We start from the raw sequence: 20,368 nt of genomic DNA, 5'->3' as shown, positions 1-20,368 counted from the left end.
TTCCAGAAGGCCAACAATTCACTAAAAATGTTTTTTTTATTGGTCTTATGATGTATTCTAATTTTTTGAGATAGTGAATTGGTGGGTTTTTGTTAAATGTGAGCCAAAATCATCACAATTAAAAGAACCAAAGACTTAAACTACTTCAGTCTGTGTGCATTGAATTTATTTAATACACAAGTTTCACAATTTGAGTTGAATTACTGAAATAAATGAACTTTTCCACGACATTCTAATTTATTGAGATGCACCTGTATATATATATATATATATATATATATATATATATATATATATATATATATATATATATTTAGTTTAAAATATATAAAATATGAGTTAAAAAAAGTGTAAATGTAAAATCGACCAAAAAAAGAGACATTTTAAGTATTTAGAAATATTTCGATATTTAAAACATTATTTTTCATGTCATTCATAAGTTTTTAAAGCCTTAAAAGGAAATCATAGTTTATTACTATTTTATTATTTTATTTATATATTTGAAGTTAAATATGTAAAATGACTTCTTAAGGTATATGAAGCACACATGCAGAAAAAAATCCACACCTTAAAAAAAATATGACAGTTTGTATGACAATTAGTTGTGAAAGCCCTTAAAGAGACTATTAATCGTCACAGCCCTAAAATAGACAATTAATTGTCAATTGCAATTGACTACAATGAACTACAATCCAATGAAACATTGTGAATAGCATAATCCAATAGAAATATATATTGATTTATTGAAAACTATTGATTTAAAGTTTAGTATAAGTATGAAAGCAATATATGTGTTGCAAAATTCTTCCTTGCTTCCTTTGAGCTACAATGTACATACTATACATAACGGAAGCTACAGCAAAGCTGTCGGCAGTCTACCCAACAGTCAGCAATATCCTACCAAACTCATCTGTGACTTGAACTGTACAATTCTAGTGCATATGATGAATTGATGAGTATGCACATTGTGTCTGACATCTTGTTTTTTTCACAGGTTAACGGTACAGAGGCTGACTTTGAATATGAGGAGATTACACTGGAACGGGTGAGTGGACTGACCAGTGCTGCTCTTGCCTTTCTTCTCTTGCGTTTCTTCCCCCCCTCCCCCCAATAATCTAATTGAAAATCATTTTGTTTTTACTGAAAAAAAAATGCTTTTAAAATATTTTTTTTTAGAACTACACTTTCTTTCATCTTCATTTGACAAAAAAGGTTTTATTTAAAAATATAATGAAAACAGATTGAAAAGTTACACTTCACTCCAGGGGGTGCTTGGCCGCTCAGAAATTTGAATCCTCCATTCATCTGCATTTAACTACCAGACAGTTTTATATCTCATTGAAGAAAATTTTACTCAAGAATAGTAATTTTTTAATAAAAACTGATAATTGCAAGGATTCATACCTATGAATGGAAATAAGCTTCAGTAGTCTCTATAAACTTTTTTTTTTTTTTAAATCCTCATCCAGTAATAATAAATGACTTGTGATTGTCGCATCCTAGCCAGCACTAAAAAAGTAACAAGTATCACGTGACAGTGCCGTCTACGCGCTGTTTTGGTAGTGGTCAGGACCTCTGGACAATAATTTGCACCTGATTAATGCTACTGATAAACTTTAATATAAACAGACCTTTCCGCCATCATTTACTCACCCTCGTCGTTCAAAATCAGTATTACTTTTTTCATCTGTGAAACACAAGATTGAGGGACGAGAGGATCGTGTTTGTGGCTGTCCAAGCTCCGAAAGCACACATAAAAGCGGCATTAAAGTCGTCCATAACACTCGTGCCTTAGATTTAAATTCTTCTGAAGCCATATGATAGTGTTTTGTGAGAAACAGACCGAAATTTAAGTGCTAATTCACCTCGTCATTCATTTGAAACTGGCATGCACGCAAGTATGACCTTGTTTATATGAGCGCACCTGACATCAACACTTTGGGCTGTCAAGAGCTGCGTGTGCAGGATGCGCTGCGGTGCCAGGCAAAAGTTTAAACAAGGCAGGAGAAAGGGCAGAGGAAAAGAAATTGCGCACATCGGTTCTAATGTGTATTTTCACTTTTTTTGTTGAATGTGTGAAAGTGAATGAGATTTGAAGATGGATCAGTCTTCCACGCCCCCCTTGCAATACCTCCGCTGGTGCAACTGTGCAAACTAAAGGGCAACGTTTATTATGCCACTTCTCTGTATGTAGCGTAGGCTTTTTTCAAGCTTTTTTTCAAACCACAAAAAGACAGAATTGTTACTGAAAATTTGCCTATACACAATGAATGTCAATAATGAATGTCCCTTGATAACGATTTTTAAAGGTTTTGTTTGTGAGTTGCACTAAGTGGTGCAGAAAAACTGAGCAGCCCCCGAAGTCATAGCTGGGTGTCATCGGAAAAAAAACAAAGCAGTGCCACCGTGTTGCGTTCATTCATAGACAACATTTAGGATGCTGTATTAAATACTTAAACAGTACAACATAATCCCTCACAGCCTCATTTCCCTTTGTGTCAAATTAAATGTGGAGTCTACCCTGACTAAGGTCCACTTTGTCATGCTAGGACAGTGTAATCAACAGGCATGTCTAATAGGTCTGACTAATTGGTAGGTGGATGAGCCAGTAAATCAAACAATGTCTTAATTTACAGATAAAGTGGAAGTGAAATTTAAAGACAATTTCCATATTGCATGCATGAAGTTCAGGGTAATAAACTTCAGATTAGAGCTGAGTGGTGTGCAGATGCATCTTATAGGTACTGCATCACTGATCTCGTCATTCTATTGTTTCCCTTACGTTATATTTCCCTTGAGAACAGTTTGACTCTGGTTACATTGGTTACCCGCAGCCATTACTAAAAATCAAGCAGATGCACAGCAAATGCTTAATACTTAACTCTGCAATGTCTCCATTTATCAACGCATAGCATGTCAATTAAAATGCAACATGTCAGAGCCATCAGCAGTTAAGAAAGCACAAGAAACGCTCAGCCTAACCAATTCACCCTATCTCTGCATTTACCAGGGATGGGAAAAAAAGAGCACCCTCTTGCCTTCCACAGTCAAGACTTAATCCCCAACTCTGCCTAAGACCCCCACCCCAGTCGGCTTTTTTTTTTTTTTGTGACCCAATTCAACGCTGCTATGTAGTGCACATTTATTAACTCTGCATAAATAAACAATGCTCCTCTACATGCTGTCGTCAGCTGAACTTAAAGCCTGCTTCTTAAGCCAAACTTGCAGTCTAAATCCACAACTGATCACAGAGTGGTGTTTATGTGGTCCACACTCGATAATTGCTTAATGTTCTTTGTCTTGTATGTTGACTTACATTAGTTAATGTGTCTTGCCTGAAAATTTCTATTGAATACTAGTCATGACAACGGGCCCCACAGTGCAAATATTCTCATAACTTTAAAACATATAAAACCACTGTAAATGTGAGTGTTTTTTTCTTTTTAGAGAAAGCACTAAAATAAGCACTTTATAGCTTTATAGCCAAACCATTTTTTTTGGGGGGGGGGAGGGGGGGTAGGTCATGGGTCACAGGTCACAAATATAATGGTCCTCTTTGGTCCTTTAATATAGTAAAGGTGCTGAATGCAATAATTATCTGAATAAAGGCTTGAAATGCAATAAAGCCCCAACATTTTATAAATTTTGGTTTTAAAAGATACATGTATTTTTCAAGTTAACACAGTACAAGACAAACACTGTCTGCATTGCTAGCAATTTGCCTGTTTCAATCATCTTTCTTTTTTGTGCTGTCTCAGAGAAAAGATGAATATAATTTGAATTTCTTTTCATCATTGGTGTATCTGTAAAATATCGACTGTGTCAACTGGCTAGCAAAAAGAAAATACACAAAATTATTTACTACCCTCAAGTTGTCCCTCATTGTTTTTCCTCCCAGTAGAATCTTAAAATATTTTCTTCAAGAGTCCTAACTCTGCTCTTTTACATACAAAAACAGTTCATATTGACCACTGCTGTCAAGGTCCAAAGAGCAAAAAAAAAAAAATCATTATTAATATACCATAAAAGTAGTCCATACAAGACATAGCTGTTGTGTGGCCCCAGAAATCTTGGAGTATAGTGCACTTATCATATGGACTACTGTTATGATGTCTTTATACTGAACCTTTAATAGTCCTTATAGTATTTGTCCTTTATGAAGCTTGACAGCTCCTGCTCACTATAAACAGTTATTCTATGCAATAGAGCTGCTTAAAATATCTATTTTTATGTTCCCAGAAAAAACCCAGCATATGGGTTTTGAACAACATAAAGGTGATTAAATGAGTGAGTAAAAGTACATTTTAAATTTTTGGTGAACTACTACTTTAACTGGAGGCTCATTTTTTGAACACAAACCTGACAAGACAACCTTTATAGATCAATAAAATGATCTCTTTTAAAAGCAGATTCTTAGGAGATGCTGTACAAAATACAGAATTAAAGACAAATAAATTATTTAGAAAACCTTAAATTTATTTTGAATTATTACCTAATAATATTTGCATTAAGAATATATGGCACTGTCCTTGACAAAACCTAAAAGCACAATAGAAGTCACATGTCTTACCATGTTCTAGTTCTGATCTGGGTGATAACACTCTACTTTGTATTTTTTTTTATTTTTTTTTTATAGATAATTTTCTTAGCCAATGTCAAGAACATTTTCTAAAAGCTACTTAAAAAGCCTGCCAGATTACCACATTCATTCAATTCCTTTACAGTATACACACATTCATGCTTTGTCTTAAGCCTGTTATGCTGTAAACTGCTCCGTTAATGTTTTCACATTCACAGTTATGAATGACATACGAATCACGTACTGAACGTGACATATATTTTAAATTCAAAATGGCGAATTTCGCCAAATGATGAATAGTTTGCACCCTTGGAAATTAATGTCGGTCGGGACTCTACAACATTTCAATCATAAAACTGTGGTCAAATATTGTATGTTTAGTTAGATACATCTCACATGACACAAAAACTCTTAACTTTAACCCTTTGGGGTCTGAGGGTGTTTTGGGCCCTGGCGAGTTTTGACATGCCTTGATATTTGTGCTTTTTTCAGTTGCTTAAAAACATATTAATGGCTAAAGTCTGATAACACTGTATTCAGCACAAACTGGGCTACAATAATATGTGAGCAACATGTATGTACATGTTTGTATTTTTGAGAAAATAAAGTTTATAATAATGTTAACAATTTTAAGTCACTGAAATAAGGCCATATAACACATACTAAACATTTGTTCACAAGACCTTTGAAAACTGGATCTTGTAGCCTTTTTTTTTTTTTTTTTAGTTTTTGCTCCCCTGAGAGAGAATGAATGTGAGGAGACTTAATGATTGAATGTATTGTTTGTAGCTTATTCACAAAATAAAGTTTAAGTTAAAAGAAGTAATCTTACTATACATTTTCTTTACATAAAGACTTTACATAAAAACTTTAGACCTACACTACCGATTAAAAGTTTAAGATTTTTTAATGTTTTTAAAAGAAGTCTCTTCTGCTCACCAAGGCTGCATATATTTGATCCAAAATACAGCAAAAACAGTGATATTGGGACATATTTTTACAATTTAAAATAACTGTTTTCTATTTGAATATATTGTAAAATGCTATTTATCAAAGCTGAATTTTCAGCATCATTACTGCAGTCATCAGTGTCACTTGATCCTTCAGAAATCATTCTAATAGGCTGTTTTTCTAATATGGGCATATTTACAGCACATTTGACACATTTACACCCGAACAGATATTTGCAAGCACAAGATTCGTTGATGATGAGGCAGCATAAACACTAGTTAAAATATAATCTAAACATTCATATTATTTTTATATCATATTACATATCATATTTATATCATACAGCATACAATTTAAATACCTGCTTTAGCTGAAACAACATTTAAATGTAACAAAAACTTGCCTATTAGGACATATTTCAAATTTCAATACTTTGAATACTGGCTGGCAAGTCTGGAAATAATCCAACTTGTAAAGTATGTACATATTTATATAAAATAGCATGTCAACTAATGTAAGTAAAGACTTACTCATCCGAAATTGTATCCTCAGCTGGATCAAGTCGCTCTTCAAACGTTCATCATCGAAACGTTCATGTGAACTCTTCCTCACCTCTGTAGCTTGCCATCTTCCAAACGCGCAGAAAAGTGAATGAATCGGATGATGAACTTGATGTTTTTTAAGGCACTGTTGGGGGTGTTTACCATTTGCATTGATCGCCTCAGCACATTACCGTATGAACAGCGCACTCTGCTGGTGGGTGTGATCACATTAGCGATAATTAGCTGAGCCAGGAGAAAATGTACATCATTTTGTTTCATACAGATTACATTGCAGGAGAATATTTGTTTTAAATTTGAATAGTTTTATTTAAAAGTAGACATTTTAAGCTTTCTTTAGACTTATGTTTCATGTTTGTGTGATAAGTATTCGTGGAGTTTCAGTTCATTTTTGTGACGTGTTTCAGAAAGATGCTCGCAGAGACAGAGACGGCTGAAAGCGCACCCTGTTTATTTTCTTTATTTTACAAAAGCACAAGGTTTTGTTGTTATTGTGAGTGTACACAAATAAAAGTAGACCCTTTATAGTCTCTAATGATGTCTTAAGGTGTGTTCACACTTGTAGTTCGTTCCTCTTGGTCCTCTTGGTCCGGACCAAAAAAGAAAATGATACATTTAGTCCTGGTTCGCTTAGTGTTCACACTGGCATTTTTAACACTGAACCTAACGATACAAAACCAAAGGCATCAGGAAAAAGTCACAACCAGATTGGACAGCTTTTATGACGTATATTTTTTTGACGGAACTTGCCGAACATGTAAAACAGTGCTGGCTGCTGGTTGAAATGCACTCGTTAGATTTATATATTTATATATGGTGGTATTTTTACCAGCTGAGAACAAACGAAGAGCTAATAAAATGTGTAAAGAAGTCAAGACAGTGCCAGTAATTCCTCTGTTGCACACACAAACGAAGATATGCTGCAAGGACGGCTGACGGCGGTTCCGACACCTGTACCAAACTGTAATGGGCAACATATCTCTTATAATGAGAAGAACCAGGTATGCTTGAGGTCAGTATTAGGCAAATTACTTCCTGTTTTTGGTCCGTTTAGATGTCTTTGGTCCAGGTTGCATTCATATATCAATCGAACCGCACCAGAGTTCGTTTGGAAGCGGACCGAGACACACTATCCATGCAGTCTCGGTCCGCTTGTTTGGTGCGCACCAAGGTTCGGGTGACAGCGTTCACACTTGTTCAAATGAACTGCACTAACAGAGCAATCGCACCAGAGTTCGTTTTAATCGGACCAAACCTGCCAAGTGTGAACACACCCTTACACTTATCTGTATGCCCAAAAATGACAGAGTATTTTAAGTTGTTTCCGCTGTTATGAGGAAAAAATCCAGCAGGACGCGCCGGCGTGTCCGTCGACCCCTGAGGTTTAACTGCTTGCTGATGCGTGGCGCTGGGATAATCCATGAGGTTCCCGCTTAGCATCTTAAACTTGAGTCCTACCTTCATCAATTTGATTCGCTATCTCATATGACATTGACGAGCAGTGTTAGACTACTGAGTGTGGTAAAAAAAAACGTTTTTAAACCATTGTGTTATTCCTGCAACAACTTAATGACAGTTAGACAGCGGTGCATAATGAACTGCAGCAGAACAGCAACAAGGATATCAGTTATTGGGGGGGACAATCTGACCATATCTGATTATTGGGGGGGACTTGTCCCTCAAAGTATATTGTGGTTACGGCCCTGGGTGTGAGCATTATTCAGCAAACCGCACTTCAGCTCCCACTAATGCTTTGCGCTATGAATAAATTATGCAAATGACTGTTTATTGCACATAGCTTTACTGTTTGCATATTTTATATATACTGCTGTTATTATATTTGTTGTAACTTGCAGTTATTTGTCATTTTGTGATTATTCAGAGCTCATCTTATACTTACTATATTGTCTTTTGGTTGTCACCATTATTGTGATTTGTATGTCAAATTATGAGATCCACGCAAGGTACATTTGTTAATGCGCACATACGGAAATGCGCTACGATGTGTAAGTAATTTCAAAATAAAAGCCATTTCAGTTTTTCAAAATAAAAGTCATTGTATTGGCTTTACATTACAGAGTTTTTTTGAATAATCATTCTGTAATGGGGTCCACACGAGCATGTTGGTGCCCAGGGTGGCATTGAAGCAAACTAAACTCGAGGTCCTCCTGAGATGGTCAGTCAGATAATTTTCAGCGTTCATCTTCACAAATACAACACTTTTCTGGCAAACTGTTTCCAGATGACTGACAGAGAAGAAAGAGTGAAAACTCTACACGTGATTGTACTGCGAGAAGTGCTCTCGCTGTGTCGTGAGGCAGAGTTTCCACTGAACCTCTGAACAAACAGCGAATCAGACACGCACATCAACGGCTTTTCTTTCATCTGTTCTTCAAAATCCAATCAGGTGTGTTTTTTTCGAATGCGGGTCATTGTGTCTAAAGGCATTTTATGTCATGTCACTTTGAAACGTGTTACAGGTCACACGCCACAGTGGCGTGCAGATGACCAAAATTACCCGCCACTGCACAAAAAGTCCACATATTTGGTGTGTGGTGGGTGCTAATTTCAAGCCCTGCTCCAGTCATATCAGTAACCTTATAAAAGCTGTTTTATTCTACATGGAGAGGGTGCACACATGGGGGCTGCCATGTTAGGATCACATGACCAGCTGAATACTACTCAATCTAAGTAACTGCCCCGTTATTGGACATTTTCACTCAAAATTTAAATGAATCATAACTGACTGTATATAGTGAATTTCTGCAGTGGCATTTGTAACTGAAAACTATTGCATTTAAATGATGCTGCATCCAAGCCACTAGGTGTCAGTGTAAATCAAAGACGACAGAAAATAAATTACTATGTGCACCTTTAATTATAAGTGATCTGATTATATTTTTTAGGTCTTGAAAATGTATGGTTAGAATAACTGATCAATAGAATCTATAAAAAAAAAAATTGTGATACGACGTAACAGTGGTGGTCATTGACGTGTTTACATCCATACCAGTACGCTGGTAACTACCAAATATCCTCTAATTAAAAAACCTGACAACACAAGAAAACCTTGTTTACATGAGACTTAAAATCATCTGGTTATTCTCTGCTTTCGACATCAGAACATAAACAGAACTTGTGCACATTGGATAAGCCGGTAAGAATGCCGGTAAAGGTGTTAACATGCAACACGAAATCAGGGTAAAGGGCAAAAATCTGCCTGTGTCGATCTTTTTTTTTTTTTTTTGCAAAAGTTGTTTTTGACCTGACCCCAATAAAGAAAAAACATTTCATGTGTTTACATGGACACACGTTGATGGCTTATTCAGGATAATCGGTGAAAAATTGTGCATGTAAACTCTCAATATCAACTAGTGTAGTCTTTGCGCAGTGCACACAATGTATAGCATACAATTAAATCTCAATTTGCGCTTTGTTTGAAGGAGAGCACTGGGTAAGATGCTTTTTCAATAAAATGCAGGAAATAAAAAGTGTCTTTTATTATAAATTAAATCCATTCATCGAAGACATCTTTAGCAGATTTAGCAAATATCATCATAATAGTTGTTACTTGGAGCCCTGCTCAAGTCAACCACAGGTTACATGTTTACAACAAAAATAGCCCAGTGACTGACGCGTTTGGTTGTTGATGTTTTGAATTCCCAGAATTCTATGTGCAGCTCTTCTTCTCTCTGTGTAGGGTAATTCAGGCCTGGGCTTCAGTATCGCCGGTGGCACAGATAACCCACACATTGGTGAAGACCCTAGCATTTTCATCACCAAAGTCATCCCAGGGGGTGCTGCTGCTCAGGACGGGAGATTACGGTAAGGCTGAAACATTTATTCTGACATACTCTTAATAGTTCAACAAAACAGTACCTTTACAATCTCTTTAAAATAGCACAGTGGTTAACATACATTCTCCTGACACATGCAGGTGCTCATGCAGTTGATGCAGGTTTGAGACCCAAAGTTTGGGTTAAGTGTCTAAATACTTTATAGAGCCACTATATGTATATTAGAACACCCTTCAATAAACACTTTTTTAAATGTCAATGTAAATGTCTTGGATATGTATTTGTTGTTGATTGTATTGTACTGTACTGTATTGTATTGACCATGCAATGTAATAGATTTCCTCCTCATGCATTGAATTGTGTATGAATGGATTTGTTCTGTTTTGGAGTGGTGTTACTAACCGATAGAGCCCTCCAGTGTCTCAGTGCTGTCAGAGGCTCATTAAAGCGGCACTGCTGAGGTCCTGACAGCATTACACTGACAGCTCGGCACACACACAGTATAAAGAGGCCAGCCCTGCCGCTGGCTGCTTGCTTTATTTTTAAATTGAATTGTGTGTGTCAGAGAGTTAATGAATGTATGTCATAAAGGCTTTGGAATACTTAGTGACTGTGCGATGTATAAACTTTTGAACTAAAGATTGTTTTGATAGACTTAAGTTATTTTTACAACCTGTAGTCAACACTAAACACTGTGCATTGAATTGTAGGTCAGTTGCTTATTTTGAACAGTTAATCTGTTCGTTATTCTAAAGAAAATCTCTCAATTGTAAAAACTTGCTCCGCCTCTGAAATGACTTTCTTTCTCCGCTGATGTCACCAAGCCCTCAGTATTTTTCAACCCCTCCCCTCCTGTCAACCACCTGTCATAGAAAACACTTTGGAAATACAACATATTAAAGAAGTAAAATTGCGAAAATCATTTAATTCATATTTTAATGTTGGTAAGGGTTAGACAGTGAGTGTCCAGTCACACTTGAGGATTTCTTTATCGCTCATTTCACCTTTAACCTCTCGCACTCTGTGCAAATGAGATGGAATTCGATGTATACTACGCTGTCCCTTGTGTGTGAATGTGTGTTAGACCTGTTCTTTGCTCCACACAGGGTGAATGACGTAATACTGCGAGTAAATGAGGTGGACGTCAGGGACGTGACCCACAGTAAAGCTGTGGAGGCATTGAAGGAGGCTGGGTCGCTGGTCAGACTGTATGTCAGGAGGAGAAAGTCTCCCTCTGAGAAAGTCATGGAGATCAAGCTCATCAAAGGACCCAAAGGTACAATAACTCACAATTAGTGTCCAAGAACAGTGGTGCAATTGAGTGCATCCTACTGCAAATCTGAAGTATTTTCACTCAGCTTTATAGATTTTACTGTCTACCTTGGATATTAAAGTTGATTCTCAGATAGGCTTTTCACACTTGAAATTGTTCATTTAAGATCATTTTTCACCCTGGATTAACCTTATTCTGGATTATTTTGTTCATGATTCACAGTGTTCATACTTGACTCTTGTTAGTAATTAAAATAATGTTCCGGGTTGAATAAAAGTTAAGTTCACTTAACAGCATTCGTGGCATGAAGTTGTTTATCACAAAAAATAATTTCGTTTCGTGCCTCGTTTAAAAAAAAAAAAAGGCAAAAATTGTGGTTGCAATGGAAATGGGGCCAGTCCATACACACTAAAATACACACGGTTTCAAAAGTATAGCCACAAGACATTAACATTATACATGTTAACATGATTTTAGTGTGATAAAATCCCTTACTATCCTTATCTGTGTAAAGTTGTTTCTTCATTTCCCCAGCTAACATGTTTGCCATACGTATTTGACATTTTTAGCTGTTTCCATTTGATGCTGAAACTAAACAGCATGTGAAAGTTTCTGCGACAGTGCAATGAGCATGAATATTTAATAAGGCATTATTTAGTTTAGGATTGGTTGTCTTTTGCTAAACGACTTGCTGAAAATTTACTTTATTGTGCTTTGTCAATACAGGACAGTATTTTCACTGCATACAGTACAGCTTAAAATATTACTCAGAACTAATGTACACCATGTTGCATGTTCCAAAACTTGTTTAGAATAGCAAACTAATGGTAGTTCAATATACTGTACATCATCATTCAACTTGCTTTTGTCCCCTGCTGTTACATAGACTATTAAAACAGATGAATGTGTAAATTAACCTGGAAATAAATAGCTATATATGAAGTAATTCTTTTGACTCCTCCTTCATCAACAAGGACAAATAACAAACTGAAGAACAAAGTTTCAATTTCAGCAGATGAAATGTGCAGTTTTCTAGGTGTTTATTATTCTTACTTCTCCATCCGAGCCTCTAATCCTCAGTGTAATGCTGTGAAGGAAGCAGGAGTGCTGCAACATCACTTCTTGGGATTAATATCAGATCAGAGTTGAGAGTGTACAATGGTTTGGCTGGAGACTATACACATTCTCCACTATCAAGAGATTCTTCTACACAGGCATACATGCATAAGCACACGATGGGGCTATTTTAAGGCCAGCCACAACATTCTGCAGTGTTTTTCACAACACAGTAAAGACTTTAATCTACTGTTGCCATGGAAACATTCCACTCCCTTGGACTGTTTTGTCTTTTTGCAATAATTTACCTCTGTTTATTTGTCTGTTTCTGTTCTTGGAATTGAAAGATTTCAAAATGGCCTTTTTATGTTGTTGTGTGTTTTAGAATAGTTAGTATAGCACGTTTGAATGTTAAGGATGTTTATACGAATAGATTTTTTTTTTTTTTTTTTTTTCTAATCTTGTCTAATTTTTTTCCTAATTTTTGCATGTTGAGATGTTATAGGTCATAATGTCAAATATATCAGAGGTTAATCTGTTATGTTGAGGTACTGTCATCAGTTAACCCTTTGCCTTTGTTTGGATCCCAGGTCTTGGTTTTAGTATAGCAGGGGGTGTTGGAAATCAGCACATCCCAGGGGACAATAGCATCTACGTTACTAAGATTATTGAAGGTGGAGCAGCGCACAAAGATGGGAGGCTGCAAATAGGAGACAAACTTCTTGCTGTAAGAAAACATCTTTAGTCTGCATTATTGATAACTATCTACTTGTTAAAGAGACTTGAGTTTTTCTGTCTGTATTGGTGTGTCGTAGGTGAATAGCTCCTGCCTGGAGGAGGTTACCCATGAGCATGCCGTGACTGCCTTGAAAAATACCCCAGACGTGGTCTACTTGAAAGTGGCTAAACCCAGTAGTGTCTTCATGAATGACAGTTTTGTCCCTCCCGACATCACTAACTGTGAGTTCCACTATTCAATGACCAACCTAAAATCAGCTAAATCAATCATTGTACTCTAATGCTATGAAATTATTAATTAATGGCACAGTGAAGGAGTTGCCAGTTAGGTAATTGAAAATGACCTGAACCCCACTGAACACCTTTGTGATGAATTGGAACACCAACGATGAGTCAGGCCCCTTCACCCATCATCAGTACCTGACCTCACTAATGCTCTTGTCTCAGAATGTGAGCAAATTCCTGCAGCCATGTTCCAACATCTAGTGGAAAGCCTTTTCAGAAGAGTGGAAGCGGTTAGGGAGGACCAACTCGCTTTAATGCACATGGTTTTAAAATTAAAAGCTTAACATGCACACATGGGTGTGACATTGAAGTGTAACATGCCCATTGCCATTATCTGAAGATTGAGGTAGGTAACTTTTTAAGAAGTTATAGTATACATTAATACCACTCACAACTTCCTCAAAACCTCCCCAGTCTCCACTGCTCTCTTTACTGACACCTCAATGGAAACTTCAAGCTGCAGTGCTGCTTGCTCATTTGTAAAAGCCGTGAAATCTGAGGAAAAAAAAACTGTCATACTTGTAAAGACTGTTGCGGTGTGAGGCCTATGCCCAACAGTGAGTTTATTGATCTGTGCTCTGTTCTTAGCCCTGCCAGTGGGAGCACTAATAGCCCATAGAGGAGAGGACTAAACTACTATCGATTACTCTTGTTTGAGCGCACTGCCCCCGCAGCCATTAAAGCCTACATTGTGTCTGAGTGCAGAGGAGGTGAAGGTACATCTGCACAAATGCCCCTCAGTATGTCTTCCTGCCCTCCAACATGGGACTAATGACTCATGCTAAGGGCTGTGACTTGGCTTGAATCTGTGATGAAGAGAACATCATTCTTATGTGTCATGATTTACGTCTCTTTGATGGAGAAGGGGGCGAACACAGATGAACATGTCCTTTTACATGATTTGTGTCAACGTTCTGCAGTGTAGTGAACTATAGCGTTACCACTTGGCCAAGCATTGCTCAAACAATTTCAACTTTGACTCTGTTTGCCACTGATCTTTCGAAGCACTGCCAATGATTACCAGATGATACACATGATTTATCAATATGTGGGAGGTACCGTGTGAAAATCAAGACAAGATGGAAGAGGAGCTGATCCTGTGTGCATTTAGATACGTTGAGTTGTACGACACAATGTCAAAGGCATATCATGAAATTCTGAGATCATTCCATGGCGCTATCTGTAATAATTTTCATATGGATGTCAAATCGGCGCATGGCGCTTGTGTTGAGAGGTGTGAGCCTGGCGTGAGTCATGTGACAGGAACTTGAGCCTTGCAGCCTCATGATCATCAATCATCTGTGTGGACTACCTTTTTAGCATTTTGACTTTTGAAGCAGCGGCGTAGCCAGAAACGAGGCTCTAAGTGTGCAAAACTGAAGCACAAGAAAGTGAGGTGTACCATTAACAACAATTGCATTCATTTCTTTAAAGACAATTTGCACTTTACAGGAAAACTGACAAAAATGCACCAGATTTTACATTCACTGCCTCAAAAACATAATTTTGGATAAGAAATAAATGCGTGAAGCATTGTGTTGAACAGAAGAACAGCAGTCAGAAGATTCAATCTTTACTTTTTTTGCGAATACAGGGAGGTTTGGTTCATGTGTGACTGCAAATGTAAACTGAAGAATAATAGTGATGTTACATTGAATATTGAGGCAGTATGAATCAAGAATAACATCATGTCTGACTTGATGCAAACTAACACAAACAGAGGGTAAGTAGAGTGTTGAATATGCGTAATAGATTTGCATATCACCTAACGGGAACATTCATTGAACCAATAATTGAAATACAAATTAAATCTGTCATGTGCAGATAAGTCTTATCTTTAAATTAAGCAGGGTCACAGAACTAACTATTTAATGGCATAGGCCTATAACACATTATGAAGAAATAATAATCACGTAAAGGTGCGTTACAGTACCTTTCCAAGTGTTTTCACCAAATATTCCATAAAATGCATAATATATAAAAACAAAAATTCACTTATTTTGCTCACATAGACTCCCAACATTATGAATAATAATGACGTTAAAATCAGAATTCAGTTGCATAAACGTTCCTAATTTATAGTGCGCACTTGTGTGTAATCTGAGATGGCCTTTGTAACACATTGGGTATTATTATAGTCATTATAATCGATGCATCGAAGTTTTAGCATCATATTGATGCATTTTTACACCCCTACATACATACTATTAAATAATTAAAAAAAATACTAGTTTCATTTTGGTGTGCAAGCTGATGTCTTGGGTGGCATTTGGACACCCTGACACACCTGTGGCTAGGCCTCTGTTTTGAATATGAAGATGTATGGGAATGGAGGACAAAATTTGCTTGTGTTTCTCTTGGTCTCTCTCTGTCTTTAAAATTCCCAAATAATCTTAAGCTTGTTTTATGAGAGTCACCTCCGAAAGTTATCCAGCTTCAGCCCATGGGAGCCTTCAGTGCATTTACATAATCAGCCAGTGCTAAGCACTCCAACGGCTGTTTGACCCCAGACACGCAATACCACACTTACAGACAAGTCACCACACAACCCAATCAGACACGCTTTCGTCATAAAGGGCTCTTGATCTCTCTGCCTCTTCTGATATGTCCTGCACAACTCCCTTTAGGCACTCATTTTTAATCCTTAAACTAGGTGCTTGGCATGTACCCCAGTACAATGAAGGATTAACTACTGTCTTAAACTCAAAGCCAGAACAACTCTGCTGTTAGCTCTGATCCCCCATGTGTATAGAGCAATTAAACAAAACCATCCCCATATTGGTTACAATTTGTGGCCAATTAGACACAGATAAAGTAATAGGTCCAGAAAACAGTTTAAAACTATTAGAAGAGAAAGAGTGTCCCTGACCTTAAAGGAATAGTTCACCCAAAAATGAAAATTCTCTAATTTCTCTCTTTCTTCAGCAGAACACAAAGTTTTTTGGAAGAATATTTCAGCTCTGTAGGTCCATAAAATGCAAGTGAATGGGTGTAACATTTTCAAAAAAAGAGTTCAAACTGCCTCTCGCGTGACATAAGCGTAAGCCTCCTCTGCATAGATATTCATAAGTAGATACCATATTAGCAGCTGTTACTATGGACGGTGATACTGTTTCCACACAAAAGTAGTTTATGCAGCAGTCTGAGCAAGACGCTCGGTCTGAGGCATCTCCTCTGTTCACTTGCATACAATCCGATTCAAACAGCTCTCCTAGTTGTCCGTTCCAAGATAGCGCCACAGTTGACATATCCAAACCAGCCAAATGAAGCATCTGTTTATGAATATCTATGCTCCTCTGTTGTAAACAACACTGCTTTTCCTTATTTTTTCGAATATGACTCATCACTTCTTTCGTGAACTTGCCAACGCTTACGTCACACAAGAGGCTGCGTGACCTCGACCCTCGTGAATTTTTAGTAAAAAAAAAAGTTTTAAAAATGCATCTATTTCTTACACCTAACGTTTAGCTTCAGAAGACATTAATTAATCCACTGGAGTCTAATGGTTTACTTTTATGCTGCCTTTATGTGCTTTTTGGAGCTTCAAACATTTGGCATACATTCACATTTTATAGACCTACAGAGCTGAAATATTCTTCTAAAAATCTTTGTTTGTGTTCAGCAGAAGAAAGTCATAAACATCTGGGATGGAATGAGGGTGAGTAAATGATGAGAGAATTTTCATTTTTGGGTGAACTATTCCTTTAAAAGGTTAGTTCACCCAAAAATTTAAAATTCAGTCATCATTTACTCACCCTCATATTAGTCCAACCCGATATGGCTTTCTTTTTTCCATGGAACACACACACACATACACAAAAAGTTAGAAAGAATGTTAGAAACTGCCAGCCTCAGAAAACTGCTCACATTTATTGTATCTTTTTTTCATACAATGATAGGTGACAGAGGCAGTCAGCATCTCATTTTCTCTTCTCTGGAAGAAAGTAAGTCATGGGGTTATGAGGAATACTTGCAACATACTGGAGTCAATGTATGTTGATGCCTTAAAAGCACATGGAGCCGTGAAAAGAATGAACAGTTTAAATGGGTGAGGGTCACCGACTTTTACGAGACACAGGGTTGATGTTGCAATAGAAAGATTGAAATCATCCCTAAGATGGGCCCATACCATCACAGTGAAGCCAGCAGACAAGAATGCTTTGCTCTGCTTTACTTGTAGGCGTGAAAGACAAATCGCAAATTCAGTCAAGCTGGTATTGCTAATCCAAGCAGCAATATCCTAATGCAGGGGAGAAGGCAGCAAGTGGAACGATGCCACACCGGATACAGAGAGCCAACCTGAGTTAATGAATGAGAAATAATTCTGTTTAGTGAACCCGATCATTCAGCAGCCTGACACAGAATGGAGATAACACCGGTTACATAACACTGAGCAAAAGAGTTTGGAAATGGCATGCTTTCGAATGTCAGACAGTGTGGTTTATCTTATTTTGCGTTAGCTTTTGAATTGAGGGCAGAGTGATCTGATTGATTTGGTTAGTGTTGCAGAGGGGGTGCCTTTTCATGTCAGTAGATTATATATTTTGTCCCCATAGAGAGCCATAAAGCATGCATTTCACCATCTGTTGAATTGCTCCATTCCGCTCTGCTCTGCCTGAGGGTAAAGCGAGGTTTCTGCAGCTAAGCCTCTCATTCTATTACATTCCACGATGCAGTACTCGTCTCAAAATCATTACTAGCCAAACAGGAGACCTGGATATAGACTAGTGTCAAAAATTAACCAGGCTTGGGCCACAAAATGCTACAGAAAGTGACAAGCCTGCACATATTTGAAGTGTGGGGGCAAAAATGCCACATAGTGAAATCCTACATTCTTTTATCTGTTATTTTTTATGGTATTTGGGTGTTCCTTCAACGTCAGGCAATTTCATGTCCCAGGGGTTGATTTTAATTGAAACAGATTTCAGCTTTTTTCCTTTGGGGGAAAAAAAATACCTTCTTTTCTAGTTTCCCCCCCCCCCCAAAAGTTAGTGTACTTGTTAACCAAGCTGACAAAAATGTCTTGATGAAACATGAAACAAGCTATGTATGAAGAAAACAAAGAAAATTCAAGGAAAATATCATTTATGAGCAGATAATTTTTATAGGGCATATTTTCCAATCAAGCTGTAATTTTGCCAAATTATGCAAAAAGTGTGAAAATATGATTTTATGGTGTGTATTTAGGATACATAAAATGGTAGCTATGCAATTAGCCTTAGAAAGACAGAGGAGTCAACCATTTTTTTTCACAAATGTTAGAGACACTGTGGTGGGAAGTTCATGACTTTCAGAAAAAACGAGATAAGTCTCCTGTGATGCATGTACATGCAATGTTGGACATTGTAGACAAAAAAAAAACAGTGAGTGTGAAAAATTTTGTAGCAAGACATTACTTTTTAGAAATCTTCAGTGCTAAAAATCCCCAAAGTTAAAGAAGTACCCATTTATCTCTGTTAAATTTAGTATATTTTATGGTTATAGCTATTTCACTGTTTTCATCTGTTGTGTTGGGAGCCCCTGCATTAGAAAAGATTTTTGCTTTCAGCTAGGGAAAAGTATTGTGATGATCAGATTAAGTATAGCTATTATATATAATATATACTATTATATGCTATTTTATTTTTTTAATGCAATAGCACATTGTAATATTTTAATCTTGTCTTTGAGAGTACATATGTAACTGGTCTCTGGCACTGATAACCAGGCAGCCTTTTGTCATGAGCTCAGCTAACTGTCTGCATCAAATGAGACATTTACAGAGAGACAAAAAGAGACAGCCTGGTAAGATAAGGATAGTTTAAGCTCAGTTTCACTCTAACCCCCAGGTCTCACTCACCCATATGGATATCTGTGTAAGCAGAGCCTCAGTGGAGGCCCAGGTGCTAAAAGCTTAGCCCAGGGTATAATTTACTGTCAATGTGCATCTGCTTCTGATAGGGCTTCAAACCTGTAATACGGTGTAAAAGCTAAATAGAATAGAATTATGCAAGTTTGGAGGACTTAGGATGCTGTTCCGGGATAGTGGAACCATTTGGTGCAAGCTTATAGACAAAATTTTAATATTTGACTTGTTTCTGTGAATTGTCTTTTTCTGTGAGCTTTTTGTTTCTGTTTTAATGAATCTGTTTTCCCCTCTCTTTTCCAGCCTATTCCCAGCACATGGAAAACCATATCAGCCCTCCAAGCTATCTGAGCCAACCGTTACCCCCAGTGCAGTCTGGACGCTACTCCCCGACCCCAAAGACCATGATGGGCGATGATGACGTCACCAGGTACTATTCACCTGTCTCAGTAATGGCACTGTTTATTCAGGGTTATTTATATGAGTAGTTAAAGAGATAATTTGCTCATTCCTTTAATCAGTTCCGATATACATTCATTGGCACCCAGTAGCTGTCCTCTCTTTTTTTGCATTCTCTGTTCTTCCTTATCATCATTGTCCTCTTTTTATCCATGATCTTCTCACTCCATATTCCCCAGCCTCCATTCTCTGCCTACATAAGGCTGGTAAGGAAGAAGTTGTGAAATATTTACAGGTGCTCACCTGTGGTAGGAGCAGCTCCATCATTTGACATTCTTTGGGATATCCCACCATCTTTATTTCCCTTTCTCTGCTGCCCAAGTTCTTTATAGTTCCTCACTGCTTGCAGGTGACTGAATGCTGTCATTGTTTATTAGCAGAAACGTCACTCACACAATTGAAGCCCACTCTTGCCTTGAACAGACTCTTCCTATGGGTCACTTAGACTGAAAGAGAGTGAGAGAGGTCAGACTGATTGTAGCCCATGGTGGCGTAGGGGTCAGATTCTTGTAACTTCATTGATCAACACTCAATTTTACCATTAGTGTCACAATTAGAATAACAAATTAAAACTGTATCAATAATCTTAATGGTTGTGTGTTCAATAAGGTAATGTGTTGCCTGAAAAGGTCAGTGCATTAATGCTCATCCATGATTTTCAGGATGATATTGATAGGCCAGATGCTCTAGCAATCTTTTTCAGTGCATTTTCTTTGAACGTTCGGTTTTCATAAATGTTTTCTCTTTTGTTGGTTAAGATGTGCATATGTGCTGACAACATTTCTGTAACAACTGCGGTGATCATTTTTTACATCTGTAGATTTG

General features: G+C 37.3%; 1 protein-coding gene across 18 annotated transcripts in view; it reads left to right on the top strand.

Annotated features, from left to right (window-relative positions):
• The window catches only part of LOC127442008 (discs large homolog 1-like protein), a 143,824-nt gene that overhangs the window by 100,725 nt on the left and 22,731 nt on the right, over positions 1 to 20,368 (top strand). For all 18 annotated transcript variants that reach the window (XM_051699647.1, XM_051699645.1, XM_051699644.1 and 15 more), the window contains 6 exons: positions 995 to 1,045; positions 9,791 to 9,915; positions 10,994 to 11,163; positions 12,807 to 12,943; positions 13,032 to 13,176; positions 19,388 to 19,514. In XM_051699647.1, the coding sequence (XP_051555607.1) occupies positions 995 to 1,045; positions 9,791 to 9,915; positions 10,994 to 11,163; positions 12,807 to 12,943; positions 13,032 to 13,176; positions 19,388 to 19,514 (755 nt within the window). The remainder of the gene's footprint in view (positions 1 to 994; positions 1,046 to 9,790; positions 9,916 to 10,993; positions 11,164 to 12,806; positions 12,944 to 13,031; positions 13,177 to 19,387; positions 19,515 to 20,368) is intronic.

This window comes from Myxocyprinus asiaticus, chromosome 6 (genome assembly GCF_019703515.2).
Source record: "Myxocyprinus asiaticus isolate MX2 ecotype Aquarium Trade chromosome 6, UBuf_Myxa_2, whole genome shotgun sequence".
NCBI lineage: Eukaryota > Metazoa > Chordata > Actinopteri > Cypriniformes > Catostomidae > Myxocyprinus > Myxocyprinus asiaticus.
The sequence above is the reverse complement of the archived record's forward strand: the minus strand, read 5'-3'. Positions and strand labels throughout refer to the sequence as shown.